The following is a 24,255-nucleotide window of genomic DNA, read 5'->3' on the forward strand; positions in this document are numbered from 1 at the left end:
AATACAACTACTTTTGAAAAAAAGTGAGAATATTTTACTTCTTAAAAAAGAGTGACAATTTTCACTTTTTTTGAAGTAAATTTTCTTTGAAGTAAAAATTCATTTCAAAAGGAGTGAAATGTCTAATCACAAAAAGTGAGATTTCATTTGAAAATTCATTCTAAAAAGAATGAAAATTGTCATTCATTTTCAAGAAATAAAGGATGTATTTTCACTTTCTTGGAGAGATTCGACTGCAAGAAATTGAGAGTGTAAGGTATTTGCAGATACAATTTTCCCTCTTCACGTGCACGATAAATGATGCGCAAAATGCGCGCGATTTTTATTTCTTTTTGCAGCCGAGCAGGCACGATGTCGAGAAACTCAAGTTCCTGGCGAACCGGCAGACTGGAGGCCCTGCTGGTACTAAGCCTGTTCCTGCTCCTCGTCCTGCAGCCGGATCCTTGCCTCGGCTCGCCGTCCCACCGGAGCAGGCATCACGAGCACGAGCTGCACGCCGCGCAGGAGACGTCGCACGAGGACGCCAGGAGTTCCAGGTCGAGTGAGGAGCTCCCACGACCGGCCGCCCTCGTCGGCCACTCCGACGATCCGCTGGTGGTGCGCACCAGGAAAGGCATGGTCCGCGGCAAAACCATGATCGCGACAACCGGCAAAAGCGTCGACGCCTGGTTCGGCATTCCCTACGCCCAAAAACCCGTCGGTGAGCATCCCGCGCACAAATTTATATATTCGAGATTTTAATGGAGACGTGACAATCCAAATAACAAGGAGACGTCATGTTGATGTTAAAGACGTTACTAAGATATTATTTGACGTCATAGAATATTTATTAACAAAATTCTATAAATGTATATTCTATAAATGTACCAAAAACACTGTTAAATACGTTCATAGTACATTTGAATGGCACAATTATAAACGTTCTATGAATATTTATATAATATTTTATATAACATTCTATAGAATATGAGAAGAACGAGAAAGTCAAAATAATGTCATATTGACTAAATGATTAAAAAATAATATAAATTCAGATAATAATCTATAATAAAGTTAATATAACGTTAAATTATTTATTATTTTGAGTGTCTTTGAGTATTTTTACATACTCAATTTGGGCTGATCTGGTCCGCAAGATAAGGGTAGCACGTTGCTCATGTATAGTTCATTAACTCTACGAATATATAATGAGGAACATTCTGTGAATGTTTTTATATTATATGAATATGAATTTTTAATAGAATATTCTATGTATATTCGTAGAACATTCGATATAAATATTCCAACATTAAGATCATTCGTGTTTTATTAGAATATTCATAGAATATTTTGTGTTATCTAGGATTAGAGAGGGAAGATAATAGTTGATCAAACACTTTTCTCATTCAATTGTGCAATGTATGACGGACAGATTACGCATATTTCTGTCCTTCAGATGTTGTCTTCAGCTGTCACATTTGAATGCGTAATCTATCATATTAATCTATGGTCTCGCAAATGAAACGGGGAGAAGCGCAGGAAAATAACGCTCTCTCGACCCAAGAATTGTGCTCGTAGTCGTGATCGGCTTAGAATGTAGTTAAAAGAGCAAGTATTCTTCGCGATAAAACGAATGAAAGATGTGGGACGAAAAAAGTTTCGTTCAACCTCGACTGCGTAATCTTCGAGAAGAATGCCCTCACTTTCAGATTCGCTTGAACCTTAGAGATCGATCTATGATAATTTAAAGAAAAGAAGCCTTGTTCGTGAATTACATTGAGAAAGGTGTTTTTCTTATACCAACAAGAAGTAAAAACACGACAAATTATGATTATATGAATCAGAGAATTCTGATCATATTTTAATTTCTATCTCGACTACACAACGTAGATTGATAGATTTAGAGATGTATCATACGTATTTTTTAACGAAATAAAAAAATTATGAAAAAGTTATAAATTTTTTCATGATATATTTAAAAGTAATACAAAAAGTTTGACGGTAATTTAGAATCAGAACAAAAAATTATTTCAATAAGAAACCAGAAAAAAATGTTATAAAATATTAAAATATAATATAAATATGGACATATTTTATATATAATTTTATACAATTTTATATAATTATATATAAAACATTTTTTTCTGGGAATAAATATGTTTTTAAATAATTGAAATAAAATAAGAAAATTTTCATTTAAACATTTTACATTTAAATAATAATACATTTAAAATTGTATTGTTAAATATAAATATTTAACAATACACACGATATCTTATTAAACTGTTTCATATAACATTTTATATAATTTGTATATATGAATCTGCTTTGTACCTTTCTGATTGAATCTACCAGAATTCCATTTAAATCAAAACCTATTTTCCAATGCAGATGATAATGCTGTATTCTCCAGGGTTAATTTCGAGAAAGCTTTCACTGGCGAATTTCCAATTCATAGGCCCGCTGAGGTTTCGCCATCCGCGGCCGGCCGAGCGCTGGTCGGGCGTGCTGAACGCGACCACCCTGCCGAACAGCTGCGTGCAAATCCTGGACACGGTGTTTGGCGACTTCCCCGGCGCCACCATGTGGAACCCAAATACGCCATTGAGCGAGGACTGCCTGTATGTGAATGTGGTGGTGCCGCGACCCAGGCCTAGGAACGCTGCTGTCATGGTATGGATATTCGGTGGTGAGTTCCCAGTGATGAGAATCCATCATCTCGATTCATCTTCGAACGTACAATCTAAGCGCGATTTTGCTGATAAAATCTCCGTTTTTCACGTAGGAGATCGGAAGTAATTTCAAAAAGTTTTCAAAAGTTTCCCATTGTATTTCTAAAAAACGTGAACAGCATTGTCACAAATTCATCAATCATCATCTCAAAAGTCTATGATTTTTTTCTATTTCCAAATAAAATTTCATGATTTTCCCTGACTTTCAATGATATTTTGAAATTTTTTGTATTTTTGTTCTGATTTGGAAACCACTAAATATTATTGTTGAGAGATCAGCTTACCATAGCATTGTAAATTATTATTAATATTACTATTGCTTGCATATTTAATTGTTAAGTTGATAATATCCCAAAACTATAAAGTGTGAGATGTGTATATATTAAATTTCTTTAAAGCCAAAAATTTTTATTTTCCAAGAAATTTTACAAAATTTCCTGACTTTTCCTTGATTTCCCTGATCGTTTTCAATTTTCTTGACGATTCCCCGATTTCCCTGATTTTCAATTTTGTGACAATCTTGATAAAATATTGCGACCTTTACATTCCTCATGCGACTTTGTGTTTTTTTCAACAATTGCAAAATCGGAAGCGTTCCTGAAAGCCAGTTTGTCAAATCCTTTTCAGCTCCACCGTCACGCTCTGAATGATGTCAGCGAGGCATTATGCTGCCGTTTATGCCAATTATAAATCTGTGATTCTTTTATTGCTCTGTCACCATACGCTTGTTGCGGCCTGATTGATGCCTCTGTCAGCGGCTTATGTAGCAAAATAAAATTTAATTTCCGAACGTTCTTCAATTAGGGATATTTTTAGCTGTGACGCGCGACCTCACGCACACTAAAAGAAAAAAATCACCGAATAAATTGCACTATTAGAGAGTATCAAATGGCGAAATTACGTACGTGTCGACACCGATACCTCAATATGTGCAAGAATTTCTGTAAATTATGCAGTACAAACTTACGTTTTTAAAAGAAGGTTAAAAAGGCGCTAAGAGTACGCACTCTTTGAAAAAGAATTATTTTACTAAAAGTAAAACTCAAGTGGCACTATCCTTTTCATTGAAAGTCTTCTTATTCCAATCCAAATAGTTGCGGCTTTAATTTTCCTTCAGAAATTACTACATCATAAAACTTTACTCAACTCAAGTGATTTCAGGAACTCTCTTTGAAACTCTAATATGGCACAAAGATAAAATAGAATGTATACGAATAAAAAAACTCTTTATACATAAACATACATTTACAATTAAATATTCAATATATAAATACAAATAAAAAATTTTATTGTTGATTATAGATAAAATAATAGATAAAATAATAAATAACAATTAGAGGAAAGCTCCCTATTATGAAATAGGCGCCTAATAAGATAGTAGCGTTTCTGCTAACAGACGCTATTTGTTGGTTCCATCATGAATTTATTGCTCTTGGATTGCTCTTGGAAAACTATTTAATATTTATTATTAAATCATGTCTGTAGTCATTGTAAAAAAAGATTTTAGAATTTGAATGCCTTCAAGTTTCATTGGGATGAACTTTCAAACATTATTTATTTAATAAATAAATATTTGACAATAAATTCTTCATGTAATGATAGAGTAAGATCGTGCTAATAGAAAAATTCGGGATTTGTTGAAATTACTTAATTACAGAAGTTAAATTTGATGATCGTAAAATCATAAGACGTGGAAATCGTAATATGAGATATCCAGGATATTCTTAATATAAAATTATCCATGTTCTTATGTTCTAAAATCGTTGCTAAAGTATAAATGTTATTGTACAATGATAAAAAGGACAATCAGAATAAATGTTGAATGCCTACTTTCACTTGATTTTAACTATCAGAAGACGAGTTCTGGGTATAATGTATCGCATATTCATTTTTCGCGCACTCTAGCTGTTTGTCTGTTTAAGAAACGTTAAATAAAGTTTTTTTAGTTACAATACTGATATACTTTGCGTTTTATTATCGATTTCTCGGGACATCTCATATTAGGAGCACAATTTTTTGATTTTGTGATTTGCTCTTTTTACGTTTCTTTAATTTTCAAAAAAAATGGAATTTGAATTAAATTTTATATAACATTTATACTTTAACTCTTAAAGCTTATTAAATTCTCTTCAAAATGACCCATTATTTTTTTAAATTCTGCTCATAGACTTCTAGTATTTACCCAAAATGAACTCGGTATCTCATAATAAGGGCCTTTCTTCTATGTTATACATATTTAATAATAATAATAATAATTACGATAAAACAATTCCGTACTTTTTGATACTTAAGATTTTGAATACAAAAGATCACAAGGAAGACAAAAACAAATATTGCAAAAACAAATATTGTGTATACATGCCGGCGCCACTGTGCGGCCGCGAAACTCAAGGATCTCTGCGACCCTTTTTTCAGGTGGCTTCTATTCCGGCTCAGCCACCCTCGACGTATATGACCACAAGACCCTGGTATCGGAGGAGAACGTAATCATGGTGTCGATGCAATATCGCGTGGCTAGTCTCGGCTTCCTGTACTTCGGCACGTCCGACGTGCCCGGTAATGCTGGGCTCTTCGATCAGATGATGGCTCTGCAATGGGTACGCGACAACATCGCCGCGTTCGGCGGCAATCCTGAGAACGTGACGCTCTTCGGCGAAAGCGCGGGCGCGGTCTCCGTCTCCTTACATCTTCTGTCCCCGCTGTCCAGGTTAGTTTTAATCCGATAATCACCTGGAGTGTTTTTATGCCTGAGCCGCGAGAATATGTGAATTGTAAAAAATATTGTATTATATGAACATTACTCAACATATTTGTTTTCTTTTTTAATATCTATTCTTTATAAAACTTTAAATACGCAATTCCATCGAAAATAAGCATAATTAAAATAGTGTTCTATTAATTAAAATTTTTGTTTTTTAAAGGCATTCTTATAATAAGCTATTCCGTGCTTATTCCGCTTAATATAATATTTGCTTGGTTTCCACTTTTCTTTTAGAAAATTCTGATTAAATTTGTATCTATAATATTCTCAAATGCTAATAAATAAGAAAACAATCAATAATATACAATAATAAATGTTAATAATAGATATTAAATGGAGTGTAAAAATACCCCAGGTGATCGTTTACGTAAAAAAAAAATCAGGTTACTACTCTGGGGTTAAAAAATAGACAAGTTATCAATAAGGGGGAATAAAAAAAGATCTTTTGGATAAATATATTTAAATATATGATTATAGGCATATAATAACATAAAATATATATATATATATATATATATATATATATATATATATGTGTATATTATACATTAGTTATATGTAACATAAAAAGTAATATATATAAATATTTTTTACTTATATATTTTATTCATTTATTTATATAATATTGTGTATATAATATTTATATAATATTTATATTTATATTTATATGTATTATTTAAGATACATATGCATATAAAAATACAAGTTTTAATATCATTTTCGCTGCGTCGATAGAGAAATGACATAAATAAAAAACTAACATTTTTGAGAATAAAAAGAAATCGATCTAAAAAGTGATTAATATGTTATAGAAAAATGATAAATTTATCAATAAATTTCTTATATGGAAGTGTCACAACTCACAATTCTAAAGGATGAAATTTACATGATCTGTGTACACGAAGAAAATTTTATATTTAAAATTATAATGTAAAATTATAATGTTGTAGAAGCTGCGGACTATCATGACAATTATAAGTTTAAATGCTATAGTTATTTTTTTTTAAAACAATAATGCAACATAATTTTTACACTTTTTCATAGAAATTGTTTATTACAAAATCAAAAGTTGAATAAAAGTTAGTATTGTAAAGATAAGTAAAAAATATATATCTAGCAAATTTTGTTTACGTACCGTAGTAAAAATTAATTGTTTTCATGTTATATGAATATGGTTTAAGCACTAGCTTTTAACAAAAATTATTTTATTTATGTGATAAAAATTAGTATTACCGTAGTAAAAGTTATGTCGGAATCATGTTGTGATGGTCCATCAAAAATACAAGATATAACAAAGTGTAATTGAAAATTGTATTAAAACTTAATATAAAATTTTCTCCGTGTAGTGTTCGAATTTTGAAAACTTATTGTTAGTTTTAAAGAATACATTATGATTTAACGTTTTGACTCCGCTAATCATAAAATTTTCTTCTTTTTTATATTAAATATACAGTACAGAATATTGAAAAGTGAATATAATGTAAATAATATTAAATTATTATTAATTATTATTAATTATTATTAATTATATTATTATTAATTATTTTTAATTATTATTAATATTATTAATCAAAAACAAATATATATAGGAAATTATCAAACTAATAGAAGACTTCAACAGTTCTAATGAGATATTATCGGAGGTATCAAAGATAAAGTTTATAATAATGTTAAAGTTTATAATATGTGTATGAAAGGAAAGTGAAGTTATATTTACTATCTTAATTAAAACGTTCTCGTTCTGCAAAAAATAAAAAAAATGTTCTACTGAAAAATTACTAATTTTAAGTTGTATCATTTTTTTCTTAACGCAGCAATATTTCAATTTTTAATATTTACTCTCTAAATTTTGAAGTGGAATAAGTCACTCTAAAGAGTGACTTAATTTTCAATCTTTAAAGAGTAAAATCTTTTCACACTTTAGAGTGACAGTTCACTCTAAAAGTTTTAGAGAGTACATTAGAAGGTGGAGGAAATAAAAAAGTCTCTTTCATTAAAGGAAAGAACCTGCGATTCCTATTCCAGGCATTTGTTCAATCAAGCCATCATGCAATCGGGCTCAGCGACCGCGCCATGGGCGATAATCTCGCGTGACGAATCGATCGTGCGTGGCATCCGGCTGGCCGAAGCAGTGGGTTGCCCGCATGATCGCCACAATCTGCGTGAAGCGATCGACTGCTTGTTGACGAAGGATGCGGAGGAACTGGTGAAGAACGAGTGGGGCACCCTCGGAATATGCGAGTTCCCGTTCGTGCCGGTGATTGACGGCGCGTTCCTCGACGAGACTCCCCAACGTTCGCTCGCCACGACATCCTTCAAGAAGACCAACATCCTCATGGGTTCCAACACTGAGGAAGGCTTCTACTTCATCATCTATTATCTGACGGAGTTGTTTCGCATTGACGGTGCCGAGGACGTGAAGGTGACGCGCGATCAGTTCATCAGCGCCGTATCCGAGCTGAATCCCTACGTAAATCAAATTGGCCGTCACGCCATCATCTACGAGTACAGCGACTGGCTGCATCCAGAGGATCCGCACGCGAATCGCGACGCCCTTGATAAAATCGTCGGCGACTATCAGTTCACTTGCAATGTCAACGAATTTGCCGGCCGATACGCCGATACCGGCCACACTGTCTATATGTATTATTACAAGCACAGGTAAAGAAAGAAATCAATTTTTGAAATCTCGATATTGTTAAGGAAGTTCTCTGAGCTCTCCTCTAAGGATTCGGAATGTACAATATTTTTACAAATTAATTAAAACAAAGGAGGGGGGGGGGGGGCTATAGGAGTCGCGGTAAGAAGTTATTATGCGCAGAAATTTATAATAAGTCACATTTACTCAGTAATTTAAATCTTACGGCGTTCTATGTTGTAAGATTTAAATAATTGACTTACTAAATAAAAATATGATAAATTTATAAAATTTAATCTCATAATTATTTAAAATTTATTCTCATTTTAATTTGTTTGTATTATTATTTCAATATTGCCGAGATTACTTGATTAGTTAATAATTTTCCATCAAATTGAAAAATAGTTTTTCTTCTTTTCTGTGAAACTTAACTTTCAAGCTGTCACTTTTGAATTAGGGAGTAACATATTAAAAAAGAGAGGAAACAATTAACATAATAGATTTATATTTCCTAAGTTATATAGGATTTAAAAAAAAGACGATTTGCACAGATCTAGGAACAATCCATGGCCGCGATGGACCGGAGTCATGCATGCCGATGAGATAAGTTACATCTTTGGGGAACCGCTGGACACGTCCAAGGGCTACACGCACGAGGAGATACAGCTCTCGAAAAGAATGATGAGATACTGGGCGAACTTCGCAAAAACGGGGTAAGAGGCATGGTTAACCTTTTTTTTATATGTACTATTATTTTCTCTAATTTAAAAAAAAATTGAGAAAATTGTACGTATTACATAAAAGGCTTTTTAGCGATTATATAATTTGGGAGACAATATACACATAAATAATTTCAGAAAATTATATTTTAATTTCAAATATAATTAAATATAAAGTAATACACACGTTGTATATGTATATTTATGTTATAACTTTTAAAATAGAAAATGTTCTAGTATTCGCGACACAAAATACATATATTGATGTTCGCTTTTTTATTGATTTAGAAATGATAGAAATAAAATATGAATAAATAATTTTTGCTCGGAAAAATACGAATTAATTCATGCTCATCAACTATAAAAATATTTTTATGTTTTATTTTTTCACAAAAAAAATATTATTCTAACTTGAAAACAGAAATATTTATGTGACAAATATTTTTAAAATAATGAAGTTTTTATCTTTAATCTACTTAATCCTTCGTATACAATTTGGGTTCTTTTTTTGGCGCATGCAAAATTTCATTAGAAATTAAAGAAGGACGGATTTGATTTAAATTAATTCGCTACCGTTAATCCGTATAAATTACTTTAAAAATACTTTGAAATCTCGTTACTTGAAGATATTTTGGTATCGCGTCGAGACGACGATATATTTAGACGATGTCTGATTTATATGATCGGTCAGAGATCCGAACATCGACGAGAGCGGTGAGCTATCCCTGGCTTACTGGCCGTCGCACACCGCCGTCAATAAAGAGTACCTGACCTTGGACATCAACAGCACAGAGATCGGCAGCGGTCCCAGGGTGAGGCAGTGCACTTTCTGGAAAAAGTATCTGCCGCAGCTGCTCGGCGCCACGTGTAAGTATCCCATCGAGACCAGTTCTCTCTCCTCGCGTGATAGATGAACTGATCATCCTTGGAAAACAAGGCAACGCGATCAAACAATCGGTTCTTGAGAATTTAGAAACACACGATGCATTTAGGGTTGCTAGATCTAATATCAATATTTCCGGGATATGTCTGAGACAATAGTTGAAACATGGATTTATCGAAGTATTTGAGTTAAATCAGTTAATGTCAGTTAATATAGTTAGAGGCTCCACATAAATCATTTATGGTACACTGATTATTTTTTTGTGATAGCGTTTTAACGCATCTGCCAAAATAATAAATACAAATTTATGACTAATTAAAAATATATCTAAAAATATGATTCTTATAAACATTTTTAAATTAATTATAGACAGAAGCTGATATGACTCACTCTGATCAGGAATGCCTTAAAATTAAAAATTAAAAAAATCGAGAAAATATCAGGGAAATTGAAAACGATTATGAAAATCAAGAAAATTTTGCAAAATTTTCTGGAGAATTGAAATTCTTGGCTTTAAAGAAATTTAATATACGTACATTACCTACGCAGTTTTAGTATACTTAACAATTAAATCAAAGCAGTTAGTAACATTAGTATATAGTAACTTATATTGTTAAAATTGCTGTCAACAAAATATTTGATTTTCCTAATCAGAATGAAAATAAAAAAAATTTCAAAATATTATTGAAAACATCAAGAAAAATCAAATCAATGAAATTTTGTCTGGAAATCAGAGAAAAATTATGAATGGAAAAATTATTTACATTGAAAGAAAAAATTGAATAATTGGTTGCAGCAGCCAATCTTTTTTTTCAGTGTAGGCTGAGGAATTTGTGACAACTCTATATAGTAATTTCAGAACACACAAGGCACTACAGTGCTGTAGACGCACTCATATGTGTGTGATATAATTTTGTATAAATCTTTAATATAATCTTTAATATAAGTGTTGAGATCAATGATTGCGATGGAAGAAAGATGGTCTAAAAATATGAGAGAAAATCTTGAAATTTCGTTAAAATTATCCACTTACGGGGCAGAAAACTTCAATTACTAAACTTTCGGAATTAACCAAAAAATTCCGGGACTTCCCCAGAAATCCCGGTCACCTGGCAATTGCACCCTAGGTGCAATTAACATAATGTAATCGTCACGCGGTTGCGTAACAATTGCGTCTTCTGCGAACAGCAGCTGGGAATCATCTCCCAGACCGGATGATCAATGATTGCATAGGCGACGTTACACGCGAACGGAAACGAGGGTCGCGATTCATCGAACCGCCGAGGTCCTCGACGCGTTACTTACCGCGCGAATTGTCTTGTGTGTGACACCTGTTGAGCGCCAAGTACGTTTGATTGTTCTCGCAACGGTCGGGGACCGACTCGGAGAGATCGTTCTCCGGCGTGAACAACTTCGGAACGAGCCTTTCATCTCTTCGCAAGGTTCTCTTGACATTCAGGGCGATCGAGCGCCATATCGCAAAAGCTGTCATACATAAAATATATAATACATAAATATATAATACATAAAATAAAATCTGACTATAATGAATAAAGTAAATTAAAAACACAATTTTCTTTGAGAGAAAAATAAGGGGAGAAAAAGGGAAAGCAAAGAAAATTCACCGAAAGTGAAAGGCATCGCGATTTGATGATCATGAGACATTAATAAAACGTCGTATCTCAGTTCGTAGCTTGGAAGGAATGTGCTATTGTACGAGGCAATACTCCAACGCCGACACTCGAGTTTACATCATTTATTCAGAACTGCTATCAAGTGCGCTTCACCAAGTGTCCTACTTAGGGCCGGCGCGAGCGCGACTTCGATGATGGGAGATCTCGCGAGAATGTCTTGTGAGATGTCCTATCCTTCGCGTAATCCTTTCTTTGCAGTTAACTGTAGTATTTTTTGCATTCTTTATATTGTAATAAAATTCTTATAACGAATATTTACAATTAAAATACTTCTAATGGAAAGCGAGATGATCCAAAGCATATATTAAGTTGTTCGCCGTTATTCTTTATTGATGAAAACGTGAAAAAAAGAAAGAAAATTCTAGATATTAATTAGTAAAGAAAAAAAATCTTCAATACTGAATTTTTTAATTTGATTACTATAAATAAATTTCATTAAATATAAAAAAAACGTGCGTCTACGATAAAGCTTAATTCTTCATATAATTCTAAATTTTTTATTCTAAATTTTGCATTCTAAATTATGTTTTATTTTAATGAAAACGTGAAAAAGAAAGAAAATTCTAGATTATTCTAGAAAATTCTAGATATTAATAGTAAAGAAAAGATCTTTAATATACTGAATTTGATTATTATAAATAAATTTCATTAAATATAAAAAAAAATGTACAATAAATCTTAATTCTCCATAATATAATCCTAAATTTTGCGCGTGTAATTTCGATAAGAAATCACCAAAACACATATTAAGTTGTTCGCCATTATGCAATAACTTCATTACAAAGCAGATGAAAACAGGATGCGGACTTTCAACGATAAGAATTCGTTCAAGTTTATTCGTGTTCATCTTCTTACAAATCGAGAGCGTTATCGTCTCGGCGGATGCGGGTCCGTTAATAGACTTTCATTGTCGGCCGTATATGCACGGGTAAAGTTCGCGTTTGCGATAAGAGTCTGAAATTTGTAGTTGCTTGAACAACAACGTTGCTTTATATGATAATTACGATAAAACCCTCGGTCGCGGTAACGCACGCACAGCCGTCGAGATTAAACGACGTAGCGTGTCATCGCGGTCACGAAAGTACCAATGTTTTACACGATGATCGCTTTGTACAACGGTAGAACGCCTTAATAGACAGTTGTTACCATGAAAAACTACCCCTTTTTCCCTATGCGCACGCGAGCGAACGAAAATATCGTTCTCGTTAAAGTAGGGAGAGAATTCTATCGTTTCCCGCCCTCCTTTTTCTTCCTTCATGATACGCCGTGATAGAAAGAGTGACGTAGGAAAGGTAAAGGGATGGTCGCGAGGTGAAAAAGGGCTGCGATAACGAACTCTCGTAAATTTTGTATAACTTGGAAATAAGCCGTGAGTTGCGTTCAGGGAAAATGGGAGGGAAAACATTAAATTTTCCGCATGAGAAATGTCGAGAGACGTCACACGATACTGTTAGCATTAAATTTGCCATGTTAGAAGGATGATGGATATTTTATCGGCTTGCGAATGTGACGTTCAGTTTCGTATGTTAGTGCTATAAATGATTGTTACAAGCACAGTATATGATTATGTACTATGTATATTTTTTACTATAGTATATATGTATACTTTATTTTTATTTGCATGTATATACATATAGTATATGTACATATTCTACAGTACATATTTTCTACATGTATACAGTGAGAGTGCAAAAAGTATTTGTGAAGGATCTTTTAAAAAAATCTTATTTTTAGAAAGCAAATATTAATTAGCTATTTATTAACAAGAAAGAATACAATTATATATAGTACATATCTTACAGTACATATCTTATTTACTATAGAATATATAATTTTATTCTTTGTTAATAAATTGTTAATTATTTATATAGTGAAAAAGTGCAAAAAATATTTGTACAGAAAAACTTTTAAAAAAAATCTTATTTTTATAAAGTAAATATTAATTAGTAATTTATTAACAAGAATGAAATAGATTGTATATTTCTCAAAATTGTTTTATCTAAAAAGATATGTAATAATTAAAATATATTACCTTAATAAACAAAAATGAAAAATTGTACTATTTGAACTCACAAAAGTATTCGTCGGAAAATTTAGCTCCATAAATAATTATTTTCGCAAAATTCTTTATTTATATTGAAATAAAATACACTGTTAATAAATTGCTAATTAATGTTTGTTTCTACAAATTTTTCTACAGGTTTTTCTTTTAAAAATTCCATACAAATACTGTTTACATTAACTGTACAAAATATATTATTACACTAAATTATGCATTAAAACTCAATTATATCATAAATCATATAAAAAATATATTATTAAAAAAATATTTTTTATATATTTTTTATATATTTTTTATATTTTTTATATATTTTTATGTATTGTATAATAATATATGTTTATACTGATGTGATCATTATTGTTTTCAGTTTTTCGTATATATAGAAGTAAAAGTTCAAAGTATATATGTACATCTTTTTTATTACATTGATATGAAACATCTATACTAGTTCCAACTGTGAAATTTAATTAAATATTTACTTAGCATTATTGGCATGTTGGCGTTTGATAAAACTTGCAACGAGGAAACGATCGAAAAATTTCACTTTCCCATAATATTTTAAAGGTACGAGCGACAGTTTCTGGAAAAAAATTCTCTGGACAATAAAAGCTAATGAAGCCTAAACCTTTGAAGGATACCTCTCGCGTTAACTCCTTGTTATTAATAAATAAATAAATGCTTGCTCTATGTATTTGTAAAGTAAATATTTTTTCAACGTTAACTTTATTTGGCGACATATGGACTCATCGCGCCGATTACCGATAATTACAAAAGAGAAAGAAAAGGAAAAGAAAAGCGAAAGTATAAATTCAAGATACAAAAGTAAAATATAAACATCTCCTATGCACCATTCTCTCCACCCGAATCGATTATAAAACTATTGTATACGTTGCGTGTAATTATAAGAACAATATATGAACGAGCGCTTTAAAAAAATAAAAAAGAGAAGAAGGGAAATCGTGGACAGGTAGTTTTCCGATCTTGGAATGTGGAAATAAAAACAACAGTGACGCACTTTTGCCACAAGTGCCGGAGTACTTATTATTATCGGGTGTCAATGAAACACAAAAATATGAAATCATATGTGCGAAATGAAAGCTCGATCGAGAACATGTTTTTCGCGCGTAGGATTATCGTATCTAAATCACAAGAAAAGCATACATATACTGAGAAAAAAATACAGTTAATTTTAATAAATATTTAATAAATATTTATAAATATTTTAATAAATATTTCAATATTGCCAACTAAACATTTACTTACAGTAAGTAAATATTTGTTCAATAAAAAAAAGATTGTTAAATCAAATTAACATTTCTTGTATCAAATAAATCTTTATTTAATAAATATTTATTTTTTGATAGTTTTCAACTAAATATTTATTAAAATTGATTATATTTTTTTTCAGTGTATATATAAATACTAATTTAAAAAAAATGATTCGAGAACGGAAGGAGCGAGTATAATTTATTATACACTAAAAAAAAACGTGATATTTAATAAAATAAAATTTCTACAAAACATAATTTTTACTTACAATTCTTATTAATACAATTTTATAAATATAAAATCTCACATAAATAAAAGATTTCTTATTGTGCATGAAATTTTAATTAATAATTAGAGTTTTACAACATCAAAAATAATACATTCCCAGAAAAACAAATTAAGAGAAAGTAAAAATGACTTAACATGATAGTCAAAGTGATGATTTTTTGTTACAAAATTTGATTGTTTATTGACGTTAAGAATCAAAATAAAGTTATTTAATTTTTGTTGATTTTTGTCTTTTACACATTCTTTGGATTTACTTAGCCCCTTCGAATTGATTTTATTGGATCCATGTTAACCAATTTTTAAAATTCAATTCATGCGCACTTTAATTCATACCAAACAATTTACTAATTAATTTTTTTCTAAATTTTGACTATTTTTAGAATATATACATATTATATACATATAAACTTCAAATAATGTCGAACTAAATAATTTCAATGGATGTCTTCAAATTTGATGTATATTACAATGTATGCAGAGTCTGAAGGGATTAAAAAAGTTGATAATCGTATATGATTTACCAAAGTGTTCTCGGCGTACAAGACTCATATCCTCGAGCGTTAATCGGTTAGCGGTTTCGCGGTAACGTTACGGACATGGCGGGAGGATAGGGGTGTCTCTTGGGTAAAAGGAGGTTAAACGACCGGCGTCTCTTCGACGTATTGAGATATTTCTTCAGCGACAATGTGTGCAAGCTCGCACGTGCAATGCAAGCTCGCACGGACTTGACGACGCGGTTTCAACGCGAGCGAGTTACTTACCCGTGGCATCGATCCGCGCCCTGCCTGCCTGCTTGCCTGCCTGCCTGCCTGGCGGTCGCTACCACCACCATCATCACCGCCAGCACCAGCAACACCACCACAACCACCCCCTCAGCATGTGCTGCTGGTCCGGTATACTATCCCCGTTTACTCGGCTCCGCTTGTTCGTTTTGTTTCGCCGCGCCAAGGCGAACGTGCGCGCAATCGAGAAGCCACCCCCTCCCCTTCCACCCTCTCTCAGTAACACCACTGTCATATCTCACTCCACGTCACCACCCCCGATGTTTCCCGACATCGTCGATCTTACGACGCACGCTGAAATTTGCCTATCTTTCCGATATTGACGATGGAAGGACAAAGATTATTTCGAAAGGAACGCAGAGTTTCCTTTGTTAAATACACAAGTGCCTCGAAGTTTTAATTTAAAATTATCCTGTTAAGGCAGCTTGAGTCGAGATTCAATGTTGTATCAAGAAATTTGAAAAAGAATATATACATATATAAACAAATTATGCAATTTGCAATATGCAATTATTTTATTTTTTAAAAACAATCGAATCTTTTTTTATATTACTTGAGTTATCTCGTTATTCTGCATCTTAAATTAAAACGGGATTCCCCTGTTTATATATACTTATATATTTCTTCAAATTATTCTATGTATATATTATACATATAATATACATGCAAAAAACTATTTCTATCGTCAAATGTATCAAAATTATTTCGATTAGTCGCGATTATTAACTTTTAATTGATCACGTGATGTAACATAAACCCATTCATCTCTTCATTTCACATTGTATGCATTCAGATTCTTTGTTTTTTTTTTCTCTCTTTAATCTCTCTTTGACTATACATTCAAATGCAGAAAGTGCTTTTAGGGAATAAAAGTAAATACGAACAAGTCTAAAGATGACAAAAGAATTACGACCGGCTTTCATATTGATCCCACGCGACCAATTAAGAGTTAATTGTACCTGGACAATTAAAGTTCGAACAGAAATCGTTCAATAGGAATATCCCATGTTACGTTCACGTTTGTTGCTTTCCTCTTTATGAAAAAGTGAAGCAAAATATCAGAAAAATCAATGTTGCAGTTTCCATTATTCAAAGTATTCATAGTTTGCTGCTATAATTATATTATAATTATAGAAAGGGCAGAGCTTTGTTTCGGCAGAGCACATTATATACATTATTACACAAAAGACTTCGAGAACAAAAGAAGAAATATCTATTGTTTCATAAATTTGTTTCATAAAAATATAATTTTTATATTCTATATGTGCATGTCTGATTTTATTACTCTGTAAATCTTTTGGAGTGAAATCTCTCTTCAAAAAACTGAAAATTAAACTTTTAAAAAAGAGTGAAAATATTTTCACTCTTGAACAAGAGTGGCAGACTTTGTGTGAGAATGAGATTTTATTCCTTTGGAGTAAGATTTCATTCTTTTGAAGTGAAAATCACTCCAAACAATGAAGTCTCATTTCAAAAAAAGGAGTGAGATTTCATGCCTTTGAAGCGAACCTTTTCTCACTTCAAGTGAAATCTTACTCCAAAAAAGAATGAAAATCTGTCATTTTTGTTTAAAAATTTTCGCTCTTTTTTTTCAAGACTGACTCAATTTTCCTCCAACTCCAAAGGATTTAGAGAGTAGATATTACTTCTACATAAGAGATCTTATATGAGAGATAAGCGATAAAAACAACATGACACTACGATATCTCTCAGTGATTGGGATATCGACAAATGTGCTAGTATATAGAATATACCATATACAATAAAAACCAATATATAGAATATACCAGAGCACTTATTCATATAGATTCTTTTCAAAACTTCTTGCACCACCACGTTAATTCTTCCTCTTTTTCTCTCAACGTCGAGCGGTGCAAGAAGTTGGACTGAAAAGAACAGGTGTTTTCTGTTACTTCTCGCGAATCCATTTGCCCCATTCGGGGAAGTTCCCAGCGCTAATTATTAAGATCGGGATTGCGGTCGTCCCGCAACTCTGTTACAGCGAAACTGGAGGTCGGGTCCAAGGAGACGTGCGGCAGCACGAGCCTCGCCGACTCCGGCGCGACCCGGATGCTCCTGATCTTGAGCCTGTTGTTGACCGGCCTCACTACTCTGCCTCACATCCAGCACGACGTCAGAGGTATCGTTTAGCTCCCGGTTGCCGCCGCCGCTGGATCGGTGGTCGGCCGTCGAGCCGCCGTCCTAGCCCCGTCGAGCAGCAGAAGCATCAGCATCAGCATCAGCATCAGCAGCAGCAGCAGCAGCAGCATCAGCAGCATCGGCATCAGCAGCGGTGGTCCGTTTCTTCCCTAAAGAAGACGAACGAACGCGAACGAACGAACGGACGGACGAAACGAACGAACGAACGATCGGGAAGATGACGGTACCGCGCGAGAAACAGACATATCAATAGTAGAAGAGTGCTCGATCGCCGGGGGATCGACGATGAATAAAAGAAAAAAAAATACACGCCCGCCTATGAGAGAGATCTCGGTCGGAAATTATGGGGGACGAAGAGGGGCCCCAGGGGCTCGGGGTGGAATCGAATTCGAGTAGTATTCACGCGCGTAAATAGAGAAAGGAGAGATCTGAAAAGGATGACAAACGACGATCCGACGACGATGATGGAGGACGACGAGAGGTAAGAAGAGAGGAATAAATGAGATATTCAATGTAGCGATGCACGGACGATCGAACGGGACGAGACGATGGCTCAAAACTATCGGCGAACTACGCCGACGGTTCTAATTGCACTAATTATAGTTCCTAGTCACTCCGAAGTCTGAAGCTCTTCCCCCGTCTTAATGCCAGCGCAACAGAACGACGAGAATTCGAAAGTCCGTTTGAACTTTCGAAGGTTCATGTAGGTATCTGAAAAACGTAATGAAAACGCGAAGATTCGAAAAAAAATTTCGAACGGGAGTTCGAAAATTCAAAAAATTCAAGAAACGCTAAATTAACAGTCCGAAAATTTTTTTAATCGCGAAAATTCGAAAAATCGTGAACGCGAGGATTCGAAAAATTCGTAAATCATATTATATTATGTTAAATTAACACTCGGGTATGTTAAAAATTCAAAAATTTTAATAAAGTCTGATTTTGACACAAGTACAAAATGTTTTTTACTGTGTGAAGAGATACAAGAGTCTGAAAATTCAAAAAATTCGAAAAATGCTAAAACAGTCCGAGAATTTTAAAAACCGCGCAAAATCTGAGAAATCGCGAACATGGGGATTCGAGAAAAATAGAGGACAGGCGTGTGGAAATTAGAAGAGAGAATCTCGGGACTTATAAACGCGGGGATGCTGGAGGATTCGGAATACCGGAAGCTGTATATGACACGCGCGGATTTATCGTAAAACTATCGTTATGCCATCGGTCTCTCGTCGAATCCGGTACTTCATCCAAAACACGAACAGCGCGTTATACTACCCCGCTATACAGAGTGTCCCAGACTTCTCATTATAGCAGACTCCTGAGATTACTTCAAGAAAATCCTAATACCAAAGTGTCAACTACAATAGTTTGTAAACGAGAAGAGTTTTTAAAATAAAGTCAAATAAATCGTTCGAAATTCATACGATCAAGCATAACACATTAACAATAATGAAAGAGTTTAGAAGAATAGTAGAATTCTTTGCTATTAACAGGTGTTATGCAAAGTCTGGGACATCCTAGAAATCCTCAAATATAGGAAACACATTTAGACGATTTCTGATTGGACTGCTATATTTTTCAGAACTAAGATAAAATGAGATAGATAATGCATAAGATAGAATGAGATATTCACTCATCTTCTTCCATCTTATGCATCTATTTAATTCTATTTCAGTTCTGATATATGGCGGATCAAATATATATGGCGTCCAATCATTTACTCTTTGGAATACCTTGTATATCTGCTGTATATGTGGGTCACCGTCGCGGGGGGTTTTATGAGCACGAATCACCGCGTCGTGTCGCGTTTATCGTGACGTTATCCCACGGGACAAGGCGGTCATGTGTATATATCGGATGTTAGATATATCGGACGGGTGATCGAAGTATCCGGGGGTGAGAGCGTAATTTCTCCCGAGCTTTACCGGATCCGAGCTTCCATTGCAATATCGGGAGTCTACGTTAGAAAAAAAGAGCTCCGAATATCCTCAAGAGGCACATATCTACACTCTGCACCTGTCTCCGTTAAAAGAAATCTGATACAGCCAGATAACGCAGAATCAATACGATCGAATCGTGTTCCGTGAATATCAGATATCTGACATACGTTGTTATTGTTCGTATCGTCAATTTCATATCAAGACACTCTCGACATTCGTATATATATTTTTTTTTATTATTGACTCGAGATACATCTCGCGGAAAAGGAGGACCTTTTTATCACGTCAGATTTAGATCATCGTAATGAAGAAATTCTATACATGTAGAAATTTCAACATACACTCGTGTACAACGATTCGTCCCTCTCTAGATTTAATGAAACAAGTCCTAAAGATGTCTATCCTGTTTTACAAAAATCATTTACAAAATCGTTAATTTGCTATAACAATAACTGACCTAGAAAAGTTATCATTTTTTAGTTGCTTGCAGAAAAAGAATGGAAACGTAAAAAAAAGAAGAAAAATCTTAAATCTTAAATTATCTTAAATTACATTATGACACTGAACAATCATATGAAGGGGGGGGGAGTGTGATCCAATTAAAGCTGCAAATATTATGTTGATCAATCAAAAAGAAAGAATTTTACAAATTAATCAATCAAAGAATGCTTCGAAGCATTTGCAAAGTGAAGTGAATCGTATCCATAGTGTATTGTTATTTGAGAACTGCCTTCTAATTGGCTGAAATATGGTAATGTAATATGACTTATTCTGGATGTAAGTTTCCTAATATAGATTTTCTACAATAAGCCATTACCTCAGCTTTAAGTCTTAAGTCATAAAAAATTAACCAATCATAATCGATTATTTCACATTCGACTTTGGTCAATTTCTTACTTCTTACTCTCTAAATCTGAATCAGTGAATAATCATTAATTATTCAGTGACATACTTGGCACTATAATAGGATAATTAGTGAAGTTCAACTAAAAAAGGAAGAATGTTTAAGCATTATATAATTAAAATACTGATGTTTGCATGTTAATTTCAATCTTTCAATATCATATTCATTGAATTTAAGCATAAAACAAGGTTAGTTAGATCACACAATAAAGATTAGCTAGGTTAGGAATCTCATATTTAATTCACTGATTACCGGTGGCATACTTGGCACTGATCAGTGATTATCCACTGATTCAGATTTAGAGAGTAGACAACACATCAGATTTAGGCCGGAATCAAACTACTCATCAAAGATTGAGATTGAAGATTGAAAGATTGAAATTTGATCAATCAAAACGATAGGAGCTAAAATTCCTTTGTCCTCATTGGTCAAATTTCAACCGCATAGTCTGATTCCGACTTTATGGCTTATTCTGATTTACCTACATTAATATGATATGAGTGATGACTAACGGCTTATTGTAGAAAGTCTAGAAGAGTTCATTTGACGAAAAATAGATATTATTTCCTCCTCGCTCGTCGCGATGACGCGTCGCGTATCGCATTCGTATCTAACAGCCGACGAAGATGAGCGCAATGCCGCGTAAAATTGCCTCTGGCCCCCCAAGCGAGGCCGATTACGACGACTCTGCAATTCGCATTCGTCTACCTCCGCATCCGCCGTTTCCAGCCACTGTTATGTATGCGCCATACGTATCTATCTACGTGGTAGAGTAGTGAAATGGGGTCCGCAATTCGATCTATACGGTCCAATACGCGCGCACGATTCGCGACTCCGCATCGCAGCAGTTGATCGCGCCCGTAAAAGATAGGAGAGATAAAAAGAGAAGAAAGAGAGAAAGAGAGAGAGAGAGAGAGAGAGAGAGAGCAACGAATAAAAAAAAGAATTCGCCCATCTTTTGCATTATGTCCTCTCTTTACCTATCCGCGCGCGTCTCGTTCGATATCTCGCTCGCTCGAGCTATTATACGCGCTTCCGCGCGTAAAATCGCGCGAGTAAAATCCCGCTCGAAAGGACCGAACGATATTCGCTTTTACGTCAGCTTTTACGTCGGTCTCTTCCCTCGCGCACGAGAGGAAAGAATAGAAGGACGACGCGCTATCTCTCCCCTTATATGGGAATCCAATTTAACTCTCCGTCTGCAATCTGGATCTTTTTGGTATATACAAGGAATAAAATCTCACCCTCAAACTTCTCCGAAATATACATGTAGAGGTTAGAGTCAAATCCCTCCTTAAAATATCTTGTTAAAAAAGCTATTCGGAAATGTGACAAAAATATAACCTTGAATTTTACCACATATTTTGAGAAGTAGATCTAGAATAATAAAAAAAACTTTGGCTGAATGGAGAGACACGTAAAGAACGATTTTGTTAAAATTTCTAAAAATTAGCTAAATATAGATCTGAAAATAATTTTTTTGTTAGACCATCAAAATAATTGATCTCAAGCGTGATAAATAATTCGAGTTAATTCTATTGTTAGTTTTTTTAAATAAGATTATGTAACTTATAATTATTATGAAAAGTGTGAAAAACATCTGTTATAAACAATTTTTCATAAAATAATTGAAGAAAAGTCCGGCTACACTGGAATACCGATCAAGTAATAATACTCAAAATGAATAATTAATCACTACACCAATATTAAATTTCTAAAAAAGACAAGTGCATTCTACGTCACAAAAAAATCGACGGAATCGATCGATCATGACGTATTTCCAGGATTGAGTAGTAACTTGAGTAATTAAAACGTTAAAAATTAAAAAAAAAGTTAAAAAGTTAATAACTTTTAACTTAACTTAGTTAAATACATTAAATTTTTAACTTAACTAAGTTACTTTTAAACGTTAATTTTTTAACTATTTTTAAGTTAAAAAATTTTTTTATCTCTTTTAAATATCTTAAAAAAAAATAAAATATAATAAGAGTATGTTCGTAATCTGTTCATATTTTAAGATCATCGTAATTTCTTAAAATTCTAATACAACCCTCTGATTGTTTTATGCGCTTATGCCTTATGCCATAAGCCTTAATCCGGATCTACAATAGGTGTTTTAAGCCTTAAGTCATAAGAAATTGACCAGTTACAATCAAATATTCTTCTCGCATTCGATTGTAATTGGTCAATTTCTTATGGCTTAAGACTTATTAAAAAGTAATCACTGATCTTGTATCTTCTCTATGTGCTGGCTGTTTTTTTAGTTATATAAATAAAAAAAAAAAAAAGTTATATAAATAAACTTATTGAGTTGTCCGGAAAATTCGTACAGCAAAAGATTTAAATTTAATAAATGAAATTAAAAATTTAAATCTTCTGCGTTTCAATTTTACCTTCAAAATAGGCACGAACTTTCCGGACAATCCAATATATAGTTACATCGTTATGTTACTTATATCACATATGAATAAAAAAATTTTTAATTTAATTTACTTAATAATCTATATTGTAGTTTAATCTCATTTTAAGAAAAATTACGACATTTTGATCTAAAAAATAATTTTTTTCAAAATTAATTTTTTTTTAACTTAACTTAATTGAATATTGATTTAACTTGCGTTAAGTTAATTTTTCCCTTCAACTTTTAACTTAACTTTATTAATTTTGTAAAGTCATTAACTTTAACTTTATTCAGTTAAGAAAAAACATTAAACTTATCCAACCCTGCGTATTTCCGGTCGTGACAGAACGCGAAAGTTGAAGTTTACCTAACTTTATCCTATATTCTGCGTCCTACAGTCTTTACGATTCTATTATGGAACAAGTAGAAATGGATTTCAATCGGAATTATTCAATTAGTCTCTAATTAAATAGCTATTATGTTTTTCTAGGGAAAATCCAATCGAAATCCATTCCAACTTATTCCATGATTTATCCTATGCATAAAAATATGAAGTGTTTCATTGCGCATAATAACAATTAAATATAATTTTGGAGCAAATTTTTTTATTGATGGTAAATTTCTAATAACGTAAATTTCTATATTGGCTTATAACATTTTGAACTAATTTTCTAATTTGTTATCAACTGCATAACTTGAGAACGAAATACCTTGCATTCTTATCTTCTTCATGATTTTAAATCAAGCTTTGACTGCGCAATTAAAGAAATAGGGAGAAGAGAACTTCGACCTACATCAGAACTATGTATTTCATAGTACATGGTTTCTGATAGCTTGAAATTCTTATTTCCTGTTCTCTTTTCCTTTGATAGTGCGCAATCTCTTTACGCGCGACTTTCCTTCGTCGAACTTGCGATCTCCTCCTCTTTCGGTCTTCGCTCGCCCGAGAGGAGAATCGGCCTCGTGGCCGAATAATGCGCGTCAGCTGGAATATTTCCAGGAGGGCTGCCTCCGCTCTATTGATTTTTATTTCCGCTTTCGCCGGA

At 33.1% G+C, this 24,255-nt stretch overlaps 1 protein-coding gene across 1 annotated transcript; it reads left to right on the forward strand.

The window, feature by feature from the left end:
* Window positions 1-351: 351 nt before the first annotated feature.
* LOC105623615 (acetylcholinesterase-like) lies at window positions 352-17,958 on the forward strand. Its single transcript, XM_012205002.1, has 7 exons — window positions 352-700; window positions 2,438-2,668; window positions 5,127-5,418; window positions 7,498-8,133; window positions 8,662-8,823; window positions 9,521-9,696; window positions 17,810-17,958. The coding sequence occupies exons 1-7, from the start codon at window positions 352-354 to the stop codon at window positions 17,956-17,958; spliced, it is 1,995 nt and encodes a 664-aa protein (XP_012060392.1).
* Window positions 17,959-24,255: the final 6,297 nt, after the last annotated feature.

Source organism: Atta cephalotes (assembly GCF_000143395.1).
Source record: "Atta cephalotes unplaced genomic scaffold scaffold00061, whole genome shotgun sequence".
Lineage (NCBI taxonomy): Eukaryota > Metazoa > Arthropoda > Insecta > Hymenoptera > Formicidae > Atta > Atta cephalotes.

What these genes read in the sequence shown, in the direction of transcription:
- LOC105623615 (XM_012205002.1), top strand. Translation starts at nt 352, where the DNA reads ATGTCGAGAAACTCAAGTTCCTGGCGAACCGGCAGACTGGAGGCCCTG. An exon ending in ATGTATTATTACAAGCACAG is followed by an intron (nt 8,134 to 8,661) that starts GTAAAGAAAGAA and finishes CGATTTGCACAG; the next exon opens with ATCTAGGAACAATCCATGGC. An exon ending in GCGAACTTCGCAAAAACGGG is followed by an intron (nt 8,824 to 9,520) that starts GTAAGAGGCATG and finishes ATGATCGGTCAG; the next exon opens with AGATCCGAACATCGACGAGA.